Source organism: Hypomesus transpacificus, unplaced genomic scaffold, assembly GCF_021917145.1.
Source record: "Hypomesus transpacificus isolate Combined female unplaced genomic scaffold, fHypTra1 scaffold_255, whole genome shotgun sequence".
Taxonomy (NCBI): Eukaryota; Metazoa; Chordata; class Actinopteri; order Osmeriformes; family Osmeridae; genus Hypomesus; species Hypomesus transpacificus.
This window is the reverse complement of record NW_025813782.1, coordinates 71,105-84,906: the sequence shown is the minus strand read 5'-3', so window position 1 is coordinate 84,906 and position 13,802 is coordinate 71,105. Positions and strand designations below refer to the sequence as shown.

At 41.5% G+C, this 13,802-nt stretch overlaps 1 protein-coding gene across 1 annotated transcript; it reads right to left on the bottom strand.

The window, feature by feature from the left end:
• Positions 1-1,584: 1,584 nt before the first annotated feature.
• Positions 1,585-3,360, bottom strand: LOC124462845 (piggyBac transposable element-derived protein 4-like). Its single transcript, XM_047014514.1, has 2 exons — positions 3,013-3,360; positions 1,585-2,805 (listed from the first exon to the last, which is right to left on the bottom strand). Exons 1-2 carry the CDS (start codon positions 3,220-3,222, stop codon positions 1,585-1,587), a joined length of 1,431 nt encoding a protein of 476 aa, XP_046870470.1. The 5' UTR covers positions 3,223-3,360.
• Between the last annotated feature and the right edge of the window lie 10,442 nt (positions 3,361-13,802).

Sequence of the window (13,802 nt, the reverse complement as noted above, 5' to 3'; positions counted from 1 at the left end):
GTTTTTTTATTGCCTTAAAGTGCTTTTCAGCTCCTGAATAGCGTTTTCCATGCATTTACAATGTTTGGCATGTAACTTCTGGCTGAAGGGTTTTCTTGATGTTTTCACTGCTTTAACATATTTATGTGGGTGTAACTACATGGAACATGTGTTTTGTGAAGATGTTTAGCCATCAGATCCCGTTTTTTAGACTTTGTTTTTTTTATTGCCTTAAAGTGCTTTTCAGCTCCTGAATAGCGTTTTCCATGCATTTACAATGTTTGGCATGTACACTTCTGGCTGAAGGGTTTTCTTGATGTTTTCACTGCTCTAACGTGTTTATGTGGGTGTAACTACATGGAAAAGGTGTTTTGTGAAGATGTTTAGCCATCAGATCCCGTTTTTGAGACTTTGGTTTTTTTATTACCTTAAAGTGCTTTTCAGCTCCTGAATAGCGTTTTCCATGCATTTACAATGTTTGGCATGTAACTTCTGGCTGAAGGGTTTTCTTGATGTTTTCACTGCTTTAACATATTTATGTGGGTGTAACTACATGGAAAATGTGTTTTGTGAAGATGTTTAGCCATCAGATCCCGTTTTTTAGACTTTGTTTTTTTTATTGCCTTAAAGTGCTTTTCAGCTCCTGAATAGCGTTTTCCATGCATTTACAATGTATGGCATGTCACTTTCTGGCTGAAGGGTTTTCTTGATGTTTTCACTGCTCTAACGTGTTTATGTGGGTGTAACTACATGGAAAAGGTGTTTTGTGAAGATGTTTAGCCATCAGATCCCGTTTTTGAGACTTTGGTTTTTTTATTGCCTTAAAGTGCTTTTCAGCTCCTGAATAGCGTTTTCCATGCATTTACAATGTTTGGCATGTAACTTCTGGCTGAAGGGTTTTCTTGATGTTTTCACTGCTTTAACATATTTATGTGGGTGTAACTACATGGAACATGTGTTTTGTGAAGATGTTTAGCCATCAGATCCCGTTTTTTAGACTTTGTTTTTTTTATTGCCTTAAAGTGCTTTTCAGCTCCTGAATAGCGTTTTCCATGCATTTACAATGTATGGCATGTCACTTTTGGCTGAAGGGTTTTCTTGATGTTTTCACTGCTCTAACGTGTTTATGTGGGTGTAACTACATGGAAAAGGTGTTTTGTGAAGATGTTTAGCCATCAGATCCCGTTTTTGAGACTTTGGTTTTTTTATTACCTTAAAGTGCTTTTCAGCTCCTGAATAGCGTTTTCCATGCATTTACAATGTTTGGCATGTAACTTCTGGCTGAAGGGTTTTCTTGATGTTTTCACTGCTTTAACATATTTATGTGGGTGTAACTACATGGAACATGTGTTTTGTGAAGATGTTTAGCCATCAGATCCCGTTTTTTAGACTTTGTTTTTTTTATTGCCTTAAAGTGCTTTTCAGCTCCTGAATAGCGTTTTCCATGCATTTACAATGTATGGCATGTCACTTTTGGCTGAAGGGTTTTCTTGATGTTTTCACTGCTCTAACGTGTTTATGTGGGTGTAACTACATGGAAAAGGTGTTTTGTGAAGATGTTTAGCCATCAGATCCCGTTTTTGAGACTTTGGTTTTTTTATTGCCTTAAAAGCTTTGTAAGGAAATTATGTAATTTGAAATGTATTGTGCATTTCTCTCACCAGACTGTTGACGGTGGACGATGTCGCCATTGAGAACAGCAGTGTCTACCAAGTGAAAGAAGACTTTCTTATACCACTTGGTAGTCTTCCTGGCACATTCGACAAAGCTGTTCACCATGTCCGCCTTGTCCACAGCCCCCATCTTCTTGTTATAGTCAAGAACACAAGCTGGCTTGAGTTTCCTCTCCCCGGTGGCATGATCAATCCTTGCCGTGGCTGACATCACTGATGAATAAACAGTGGTGAGCATATGAACGTCACGTTTATCATGCCACTTAACGGCCAACTGACTGCCATTTTGTTTAAACTCCACTTCACCCTTCTTCATTTTAGGGCTGAAGGCTGGCATCCCCTTCCGATCTGCACGAACGGTCCCACAGGCCCCCGTTCCTCGGGAGAGGAGGTGCTGGAACAATGTTGGACTGCTGTACCAGTTGTCGATGTACAGGACGTGGCCCTTTTTTAGGTGGGGTGCAAGTAAGGTCATCACGACCGAGCCAGATATCCCAAGTCCTGGAAAGTTGGTGATGTCAGTGGTGGATCCCGTGTAAATGATCATGTCCTGCACGTAACCGGTCAACACATCACAAAGGACAAAGAATTTGACACCAAACCTATGCCTTTTTGATGGGATGTACTGCCGAAATGCCAGCCTACCCTTCCACTTCATTAGGGATTCATCGACACAGAGGTCTCTGTGTGGCACAAAAACCCTTTGGAATGAAGTGGTGAGAGCACTAAACACATTTCGGATCTTGTGCAGGGGATCATTTACGTTAGCGCTTGCACTGTCGACGAAGTGCAAGCAACGGAGGAGAAGCAGGAAACGGTCCTGGGAGAAAATTGTGGCGAAGAAGGGGGTCAGGAGGATGGGATCTGTGGTCCAGTAGTCTCGGAGGGACGACTTTCTCACAATTCCCATCAGGAGGACAGCGACCAAGAATGAGTACATCTCATTCACGGTTGTCCGCACCCATTTAGCAATCTTGCCTTTTACTCCGGACGGCATCATCTCCTGCTGCACTGAAGCATAGCGGTTTGTTTCCTCCACTATCTCCTCGACTAGTTCTTCTGTGAGGAACAGTTTGAAACACTGAGCCTCAGTGGGATCTTCGGGGGGGGTCTGCACCCCAGACAGTGTTTCATTAAACACAACTCTGGGTCCCTGGAGGAGGGGATCCCTCTCTGAATTGCTCCTCCCAAGGTTTCTTCCATTTTTTCTCCCGGTGGGAGTTTTTCTGGGAGTTTTTCCTTGTCTTCCTTGAGGGTTTAGGTTGGTTGAGGGGCAGTTCTATGGGCGCATGTGAAGCCCTCTGTGACATGCTTGCGTGTAAAAAGGGCTATACAAATAAATTTGATTTGATTTTGATCCAGGGGGAGTGAAATCACTGGCGGCCAACCAGCTCGTGGAACTCACCTCCTCCACTTCATCCCCCATTTCCATTTCACCTTCACTAGAGGGACCTTCGGCCTCTGGGTTTGCAAGGTCCTCTAGGTTTGGGGGCAGACCCTCACCATCACTGTCATCACTGCTACTTGCATCGGTGTTGTACTCCTCCTCTTCATCTGAATTAAAAAACATTTCTTGGATGTCGATGTCTGTAAGTTGCTTCCTTTTGCCCGAAAAATATGCAATTTCTGGAGTAATACTCTGGATAAGTGAGTCTGCTAATTGACTAAATGTCGTTTGTTTGCTGTAAGTTTGCTGTCGGTGTTGTCCTTGTCGAGTACGAGTAGCAAGTGGCGGGTTGCGAGAGACACTGACAGCAACGTTACGTCATCTGTCATTGAATGGGGAAAGAATCTCAGCAGTGCTGAGGTATAAATATTTGATTTGCTTATGTTTTCACATATTTTTACAAATAGGGGGCGTATCAGATATTCCGATTATCCAATATATTCAAATGAACCCAAAATTGCCTTTTATATGGAAGTTGTACAGATGACAACAAGTTAGCTTCCAAAAGCTATTGATTTGCCGGTGATGGGGGCAGCCATATTTGTTTACATTGCAATGCAGTATGGGTGGATCAGTAAGTGAAAATAAATTACTTGTAAAAAGTTAGTGTGGTCAAATACAACGTAATGTCTTTCTTTTCACCAGGTTATTGCTACGTACGGTGTATATACTGTTCCGATTTTCAAATATTCACATATAGTGATTTTAACGTGTTTATGATGTGTGCACGTTAGTTATGTGGACAGAGATATGAGCTAATGTGGCTAATAGGGATCAGATAGACTGCTTTGTTTTCTCTTGCTTTGGTTAGCTCGTCATAGCGAGTGACCGGTGGGAGGGGTCAAATGTACAGTGGCTTAGCATCTTGCCGCCTATCCCCCTTGAAATTTTGGAGGCGTGCCAACTTATTTACATATCTTTACCTTTATTTGCTGTCAATATCTATCAATTACTTTATTACTATTACAATGGATATCTGGATCGTTGGATTATCAATCGTCCACTGGCTGGAGCGCCACCTGACCGCCACCCGGTCTGCAAGGTTCGCCCGAACCCTGGGGCTGGACTGCCAGGTCCACTGGATGGGCCGACGCGGGATGAGGTGGGAGCAGCTGGTGCCACTCCTTCGCCGGACGTCGGGACCAGCACCGGCCGTGATGGTTATTCATCTCGGGGGGAACAATCTCGGGTCGCAGTCGGGGTGTAGCCTTTTGCGCAGCATTAGGCGAGACCTCGACTGCATCCACTGGATGTTCCCCGACACCATGGTGCTGTTCTCCGATATCATCCAGCGGAGAGTGTACCGGAGCCAGGCGAGGGGCCGCAGTGCCTATGGCATTGAGAGGTCAAGGCGGTTCGTGAATGCCGGAGTGGCCGGCTTCATGGGCAGAGTTGGAGTCGCCAACAGCAACATCCGCCATGACCAGGACGTTTTTAGGAGGGACGGGGTTCATCTGAACCGTAGGGGGAACGAGCTGTTCCTCGAGAATGTCCTGGTCGGCCTGAGAACCGTCCTGTAAGCGTGTGGCTTACGAAACAACACAAAGGCTATTTTCAAAGCCACCCAAATACCCAGTAAATGTGCAATTTTCATAATGTGATCAATCACCAATAGGCTATAAACCTGCACTGATGCGCAGCGCGAAACAGTAACGCGCACTCGATGTAGAAAGTTGTGGGATGTTGCTGTGGCTGTACCAGTAATATTAGTATTGATGCCGGTGGGACTTTTGTAGTAAGGGTCAGCCGGATGGTCCAGCGGAACGGCAGGTTGTGGACACCACATGTCAGTGTTTCTGTGTTCACAGTCGCAGGAGTTTGGAGCGGGAGTGTAGGCTACCGACCGGCAGGAGTTTGGAGCGGGAGTGTAAGCTACCGACCGGCAGGACTCAAGGCGCAGATAGAGGACGACACTGAACAAAACGAGATAAACGTGTGCCTCGACTAGAACCAATGCCTTGAATTAAAACGTTGTAATGCCAAATTGTTTCGTCTGTTTATAATCTGTTTTCATTTAGGTGTGCCATATTATTTGGGTGTGCCACACGTGTTATTCGGCAAGATTACCATCAGAATTTAAAAAAACTTCAAGTTAAAGTATTTTATTGTCAGATGCACACAACAACACAAGGTCAGACTGGGCACCGAAATTCTTGGGACAAGACAAAGCTAAGCAACCTGGCATAACATATGTACTCAATGTGTCATCATTGTGGAAAAGTAATATTTCTCTGACTGGTGAATGTGAGCGCAAATCATGTGAGCGGGAATCATGTGAGTGACGTGTCTGACGACAAATATTAGTAAAAAGTTACTGTACTGTGGTAAAATTAAACGTATATTCCTTTTTAAAACACGTTGTTGCAAATTAGGGAAGTAGTTGCTATTCCGATATTCAAATATTAACATATTGTGGTTGTGGTATATGATTTTAGTGGTAATGGTAGTGTATAGGATGATAAGCTAATTGCTATTACCGATAACGTAGGCTGCCATGTTTATTGTTTTGATCAGTACTCAATGAATTGTGGGTGTCAAAGGGTCAACGAGATAACCTACTCTTCTCACGAGAAAATACTGAGGCGTACGGGGTCAAGTGGTACATCATCAAGGGTCATATTTGTTGCCGGAAGATTTAAAAAAATCAAGAGCAGTGAAAACATCAAGAAAACCCTTCAGCCAGAAGTTACATGCCAAACATTGTAAATGCATGGAAAACGCTATTCAAGAGCTGAAAAGCACTTTAAAGCAATAAAAAAATCCAAGTGTCAAAAACGGGATTTGATGGCTAAACATCTTCACAAAACACCTTTTCCATGTAGTAACACCCACATAAACACGTTAGAGCAGTGAAAACATCAAGAAAACCCTTCAGCCAGAAGTAACATGCCAAACATTGTAAATGGATGGAAAACGCTATACAGGAGCTGAAAAGCACTTTAAAGCAATAAAAAAATCAAAGTCTCAAAAACGGGATCTGACGGCTAAACATCTTCACAAAACACCTTTTCCATGTAGTAACACCCACATAAACACGTTAGACCAGTGAAAACATCAAGAAAACCCTTCAGCCAGATGTAACATGCCAAACATTGTAAATGCATGGAAAACGCTATACAGGAGCTGAAAAGCACTTTAAAGCAATAAAAAAACCAAAGTCTCAAAAACGGGATCTGACGGCTAAATATCTTCACAAACTACCTTTTACATGTAGTAACACCCACATAAACACGTTAGAGCAGTGAAAACATCAAGAAAACCCTTCAGCCAGAAGTTACATGCCAAACATTGTAAATGCATGGAAAACGCTATTCAGGAGCTGAAAAGCACTATAAAGCAATAAAAAAATCCAAGTCTCAAAAACGGGATTTGATGGCTAAACATCTTCACAAAACACCTTTTCCATGTAGTAACACCCACATAAACACGTTAGAGCAGTGAAAACATCAAGAAAACCCTTCAGCCAGAAGTAACATGCCAAACATTGTAAATGGATGGAAAACGCTATACAGGAGCTGAAAAGCACTTTAAAGCAATAAAAAAATCAAAGTCTCAAAAACGGGATCTGACGGCTAAACATCTTCACAAAACACCTTTTCCATGTAGTAACACCCACATAAACACGTTAGACCAGTGAAAACATCAAGAAAACCCTTCAGCCAGATGTAACATGCCAAACATTGTAAATGCATGGAAAACGCTATACAGGAGCTGAAGAGCACTTTAAAGCAATAAAAAAACCAAAGTCTCAAAAACGGGATCTGACGGCTAAATATCTTCACAAACTACCTTTTACATGTAGTAACACCCACATAAACACGTTAGAGCAGTGAAAACATCAAGAAAACCCTTCAGCCAGAAGTTACATGCCAAACATTGTAAATGCATGGAAAACGCTATTCAGGAGCTGAAAAGCACTATAAAGCAATAAAAAAATAAAAGTCTCAAAAACGGGATCTGATGGCCAAACATCTTCACAAAACACCTTTTCCATGTAGTAACACCCACGTAAACACGTTAGAGCAGTGAAAACATCAAGAAAACCCTTCAGCCAGATGTAACATGCCAAACATTGTAAATGCATGGAAAACGCTATACAGGAGCTGAAAAGCACTTTAAAGCAATAAAAAAACCAAAGTCTCAAAAACGGGATCTGACGGCTAAATATCTTCACAACCTACCTTTTACATGTAGTAACACCCACATAAACACGTTAGAGCAGTGAAAACATCAAGAAAACCCTTTAGCCAGAAGTTACAGGCCAAACATTGTAAATGCATGGAAAACGCTATTCAGGAGCTGAAAAGCACTTTAAAGCAATAAAAAAATAAAAGTCTCAAAAACGGGATCTGATGGCCAAACATTTTCACAAAACACCTTTTCCATGTAGTAACACCCACGTAAACACGTTAGAGCAGTGAAAACATCAAGAAAACCCTTTAGCCAGAAGTAACATGCCAAACATTGTAAATGGATGGAAAACACTATACAGGAGCTGAAAAGCACTTTAAAGCAATAAAAAAATGATCGTCTCAAAAACGGGATCTAATGGCTAAACATCCTCACAAAACACCTTTTCCATGTAGTTACACCCACATAAACACGTTAGAGCAGTGAAAACATCAAGAAAACCCTTCAGCCAGAAGTTACATGCCAAACATTGTAAATGCATGGAAAATGCTATTCAGGAGCTGAAAAGTACTTTAAGTGTACAGATGGCTTGCTGCTGTTTAAAATCATTTATGTTGTTATATGAATATTCAGATCCGTCTACGCATATGAATCTTCCCTAGGAGCACTGTTGAAATATTTTGGAGCTGGGTCACAACCAACGCTACCTGCACCACGTGCCAGTGCTACAGTTGATGATACAGCAGGTCCGTTTTCAGCAATCCCAGATCAGTATATATTGTAGGTATTTAATTTAATATCAGTTTCTTAAGAAATAAGAAATACTGTAATACTGTTTATCTTTAACTTATTTGGAGTTGAATGTTTTGCACTTTTGCACATTGCTTTTTTAAACCATAAGCTATGGCTAACAAGTGGTTAACTTGTGTACAATAGATGCATTGTCTGGTTTATTTAGCTACTTTTCAGTACACCACATTAAGGACACCACTTAGTACTGTAAGACTTTGAATACTTCAAGTTTAAATCATCACCTGACCAATCTTGTGGGTTTGCTTCTGTTAAAATTTGAAACCGTATAAGGGTGAAAACATGCCAGGCAAACATTGATATGATGTAAGCAACACAACCAATAATATTAGTTATAAGTTGTTAACATTACATACTGTGGCACTCTGAGTTTCAGAATGTACAGTGTGTTATACATTTTAAAAATCATTATTATTAACATTGCTAATTAGTGCATTAGATTAAAGTGTTCGAATAATCAAGCATCAAGAATTATCAATAATATTTGCGTCACAGGGGGGCCCCTAAATCAATTCTACTTAAGGCCCCATAAAAGCTTGGCCCGGCCCTGAGGACATGTATTTTATGTATGTGTATAACCTATTATCCTTATCCGACATAAAACCGCAGTGAAAAAGCAGAGGGCAGGCAAACAGTGCGAGAGCCTGGAAACTGGACTTTCAATCGAAACGTGACGTGATAAATAATGGGAGACCAACGCCGGAGCTAAAAGGTTTATTTCAAACGACGGGACAAAAGATAATGCGATCGACTACTCACATTCAAAGCCAAATCGTTTTTTTGAACCTCCAGAATAGATTTGGCTTTGGATGAACAGCGGAGACTAAATATTAGCAAGGGCGGCTGATTTTGGTGAGCTGATTTTGAGAAATTAAACTTAGCAGCCTAAGTTGTGTTTCTGGTTGCTATGGTAATTTAGTTGCTATGCTAGCTAACTAGCTAGATAAGGAAACTTTAAATAACCTTAAGCGATTTAAATGGAAGAGTTCAATCTGCATGAAATGATAGCTAGTACCTGATGTTATAGTCTCTTAGATGTAACTTATACAATTATAATGGGAAAAGGTAGAAACCCCCAGGGTGCTTGTGCAACTTCATTTAAAAGTGTTAATATTCAGATATTAACACAAGTTTATCACAAGCCAACTGTATGTACCTTACCTATGTGTGTGTGTAAAGAATGCTGATTTGAAATATGAAAAACAACCAGTAGTCAATGTGCAAGCTGCCAATTGTATTATATAATTCCTCATCAACAGCAGGAATCCTTTAACTACAAAAAACCATAGCATCCTTTTAAAAGTAGTGATGGCATAAATTTTTTTTTAGTACGGCCGATCATACTGGCTCTTTGCCGACACAAGGGACAAATCATAAGCTTATATGTGAGCTTTACGGCTGTTTTACGGTGGCCCTGAAGTGCAAATGACACCCCCTAATATGAGTACATCCCCGAAATGAAAACACCCCCCCCCCCAATACGAGTCAACTCCCCCTAAATCGGATGACTTGTTCACCTCCGCCCAATACAAAAACACGCTCCCCCAACTGGAAAACGACATTACATTAACTCAAAAACACATTACATTAACTCTGAACGGAAAGGGTAGGTACTACACTTTAGCGCTGATTGGATGCAGTAGGCTAACTAACAAGAAATATGAAATTGATCGACAGAAGTACAAAATGCCATAGCCTGGCAGAGTTACGTGCACCAGAACATTTGTTTGGCTATCGAAGAATGTAGCAAATAGTAGGCTACTTAGGCAAAAGTATTTTGTGTAAATGTAAAAATCGATAGCCAAACAATTATCCTGGTCCACGTTACTCTGTCATTGTGGCATTTTGTTCGTCTGTAGTGGACTACTAGTTTTTTTTTTCTGATAAGTCCTGCTTCCTTCAACTGCGTTTTTAGCGTGCACATAGGCTATATTGTAAAACGTCAGCATATCTGAGATTATTTCATAGGAATGACCCTGATTAAAATAAAGAGTAGTGTCATGACTCTGAATTGTAAACATTAATGTTTCCTCTTTCCTTCCAACCAAAACGATCAAGTTCATGATAATAACAGAGTTACATGGACTAGTTGTTTGGCTATCGATGTTTACGTTTAACACGCAATTTATGCTTTTGCATACGTAACCTATGCTACATGCTTCGATACCCAAATAAATGTCCTGGTGCACGTAACTCTGTCAGGCTATTGCATTTTGTACTTCTGTCGATCAATTTCTTATTTCTTGTTAGCGCTTAAGTGTAGTACCTACCCTTTCCATTCAGAGTTAATGTAATGTGTTTTTGAGTTAATGTGCTTGTTGTTTTCCATTTGGGGGTGCGTGTTTTTGTATTGGGGGGAGGTGAATAAGTCATCCGATTGGGGGGAGTTGACTCGTATTGGGGGGGAGTGTTTTCATTTGGGGGATGTACACTTTTAGGGGGTGTCATTTGCACTTCAGGGCCACCGTACTGTTTGGATGTCAACACATGCACATACACACACGTGGATGCCTGCTAAAAGAATGACATCGATTTGTTGGGTAATGCATAGAATGCGTATAGGTGGATAGATGGATCTTTAAATGATGATGTATTTCTTTCAACAATGGGATGTCTAATACATCTGTTGGAAAGGAATTTGTTGTGCAAACTGAACCGAAATGTTACGCACTACTGATTTTCTTGTCTATTCCTTAGGATAAAGAACACTTGGCCTAGCAATCCCATACACATCCCCCAGCAGTGGATTACATTAAATTTACATTTAGCAGACTCTCTTATCCAGAGCGACATACAGTAAGTACAGGGACATTCCCCCCGAGGCAAGTAGGGTGAAGTGCCTTGCCCAAGGACACAACATCATTTGGCACGGCAGGGAATCGATCCAGCAACCTTCTGATTACTAGCCCGACTCCCTCACCGCTCAGCCATCTGACTCCCAGTGGAATGCAAAGATTTTTGCGACCACATACGTGGCCTTCCTAGAAGCTGGGCCTGAGCTCCTGTGGTTCACACACGCTAATCATATTGGGCGCATTAAGACTGCTACCCCAGTTGTTATCATTGTTTGTAGTACGACTCTTGAAAACCGTACCTCAGTATGCTAGTAATAGAGAAGTAGGGAAAGGTATTGTCCTAGATATTGATGCTTTGTTGAAACAAGGAGTCAAAGGTAGACTTAAGGTCAATTTGATCCTTTAAGGCTATTAAAATACTTGACATCGATTTGTTGCGTAATGCCAAGGGAGTAGGTTTGATTTGGACATTGGTGGGGTCCGTGGGATATGAAAGTGCTTCCTAAAGTTGATTGTTTTTTTTGTATTCGCAATGATAATTGAAAAGAAATCAATAAATCGGCTTAATTAACATGTTTATAATGCATATCTGAATATCAAAAGAGAATATGCATTCTGTAATGTTATAGGTTAAAGCAACTAATGAAAGAAAATTAGTCAACTTAGAAGAGTTTTCAACTTTACTCTGGTGCAACTGTAAACAACATCAACAACATTGTAAATAAATATTTTTGAAATAATACAACAACAGGTGTATCACTAAATGTACAGATCAGTATAATTTCCTGCTGGGCATTTCTTCCTCCAGTGCCCATGAGCCAGCTGCAGGGTCATCAGCCAGGAATCACTAATACTAACATATACACAGATTAGTGTCCATTGTGCTCTTCCTATTTGAAAGAACCAAACACACGCCTACGTCTTTCTGTAACAGAAATGAACTGCTGATAGATTTCTTTAAGGTCAATGTTGTCCAGTGTCTCCTGATGGACATGGCACACTGCAAGATTGTTCAATCTGACTTGAGTCATGGTGGTTCTCAGCCATGTTTTAAGCCTCCTGAGAGCACTGAAACTTATTTCAGCCTCAGCTGATGCAACTGGTATGACTAAAAGCAGCCTGATAAGGGACTCAACCTGATCAAACAGACCTCTCACTTCAACTGTCAATCCTCTCATTATTTCTGCCACTTCAACACTAGATTTGACAGTGTATTTGGACCTAAACATGGCTAGTTGGACCTTAGTATGTCCCTGTTCAGCTCTGGGTACTGATCTACAATGTCATTCACTTCTCCAGTCAGGGGAGTTTCCTCCAGCTTTTGGAAGACATTTAGATCTGGTTGGTTGAACCTCTCCTCAAACTGAATGTAAACACTATCAAGCATTTTCTAGAACTCTGTTCTATAATGCTCCTCTGCTGACTTGGGGATGTGCTGGCTTGCTTCACTCGTGAATCGTTTTGGTGGCATTCTTTGGTGAGGAATCTGAATGGGCTCAATCCCAAGGGAGTCAACCATAGCCACTGCTTTCTCAAAAACCTCATGAAAGCTCTCCTCATTTCTTTTGGCATGTACAGTAGATTTCACACACTGTATGGCACTTCTCATACCTGCAACAGTTTCAGTCCTTTTTTGAAGGGATGTGTTCAGACACTCCAGCTCCTCTATCACTTCTAATGCCAGACAAAGACCAAGTACCGTTTTCCCTTTCTCAAATCTCTCACGCAGACCATTTGCTCTCATGCCTGTGTTTGACCCACTTGATGCCATCTCCTCCAAGCTAGACAAAACACGTTCGTACTGAGACAGCACCGCTCTGATAGCTTTGCCCCGCACTGTCCACCTGGTTGGACAAAGTGGTCTGAGTGATTTTAATGGTACCTCTGAACTTATGGCTTTGGAAAATATGTTCTTGAATTTTCCTGATTGCTTGTTTAATGTGCCAAGCTCATGCACCCACTGTAAGGAATCATTGATCAAGGGACTGGCTCTGCATGCAGACTGCGTAATCAGGTTAAGACAGCGTGCCCCACAATGTACATACAACGCTAACGGTTGCTGTCTCTTCAGTTCTGCTTGTGCTCCAGAATATTTGCCTGACATATTAGCAGCACCATCATATGTCTGGCCTCTTAACCCAGAAATGGGAATATTGAGCCTCAAGAGGACATCCTCAGCCATTCTTGCAATCTCCACTCCAGTAGTACCAGGGACCTCATACAAACCAATGAAAACCTCCCGTGGTACCAGGTCATGGTCCACATATCTAAAACAAATAGCCTCTTGTTCTGTTCCTGTGACATCTTGTGTGCCATCAATGATGAGTGAATACTGCAAAACTGGTAGCATCTGGATGGATTGTGCAATACTCCTGACAATACAGTTTCCTAGCATCTGCAAAACCTCATTTTGCACTTGAGGAGAGGTATAGTCATGACAGCGAGCTAACCAAGTACTGAGACGTACATCATCCCTGGCTTTAAATTTCAGAAGTTGAAATGGATTGCCATCTTTTGTCTCATGGCCTCGTAGTGCTATGCCCTGCCTGGCAAGGTACTGTATTGATCCTACAATATTTTGTAGGCAGCACCTAGCATCCTCTTGTTGCTGTGCCCATGCACTTGAGAGCTGCGAATCTATTGGGCTTCCCTCTTGAGCACTAACTGTCATGGCATGATGGTGGGATTTGGTATTTTGATGCCGCTGAAAACTGGCAAGTGCATTCTTCCAATTATTAAATCCTTTTGACGAAAAGGCAGGGTCTACCTTTTTATATAGTGTGCTTTTCTTTATAGTGTATGTTTTCACACAGTGAAAACAGAGAACCCCTTTGATGGAGGGGCTAAAGTGCAGCCATGGATACTGCTTGAACCAATTCTCTTGAAAATGGAGGAGCTTGTGTGACACTGATTTTTAACCCTTTGTGTGCTATAATTCTTGCCTAAACAATACGGACAGCGGGTGTA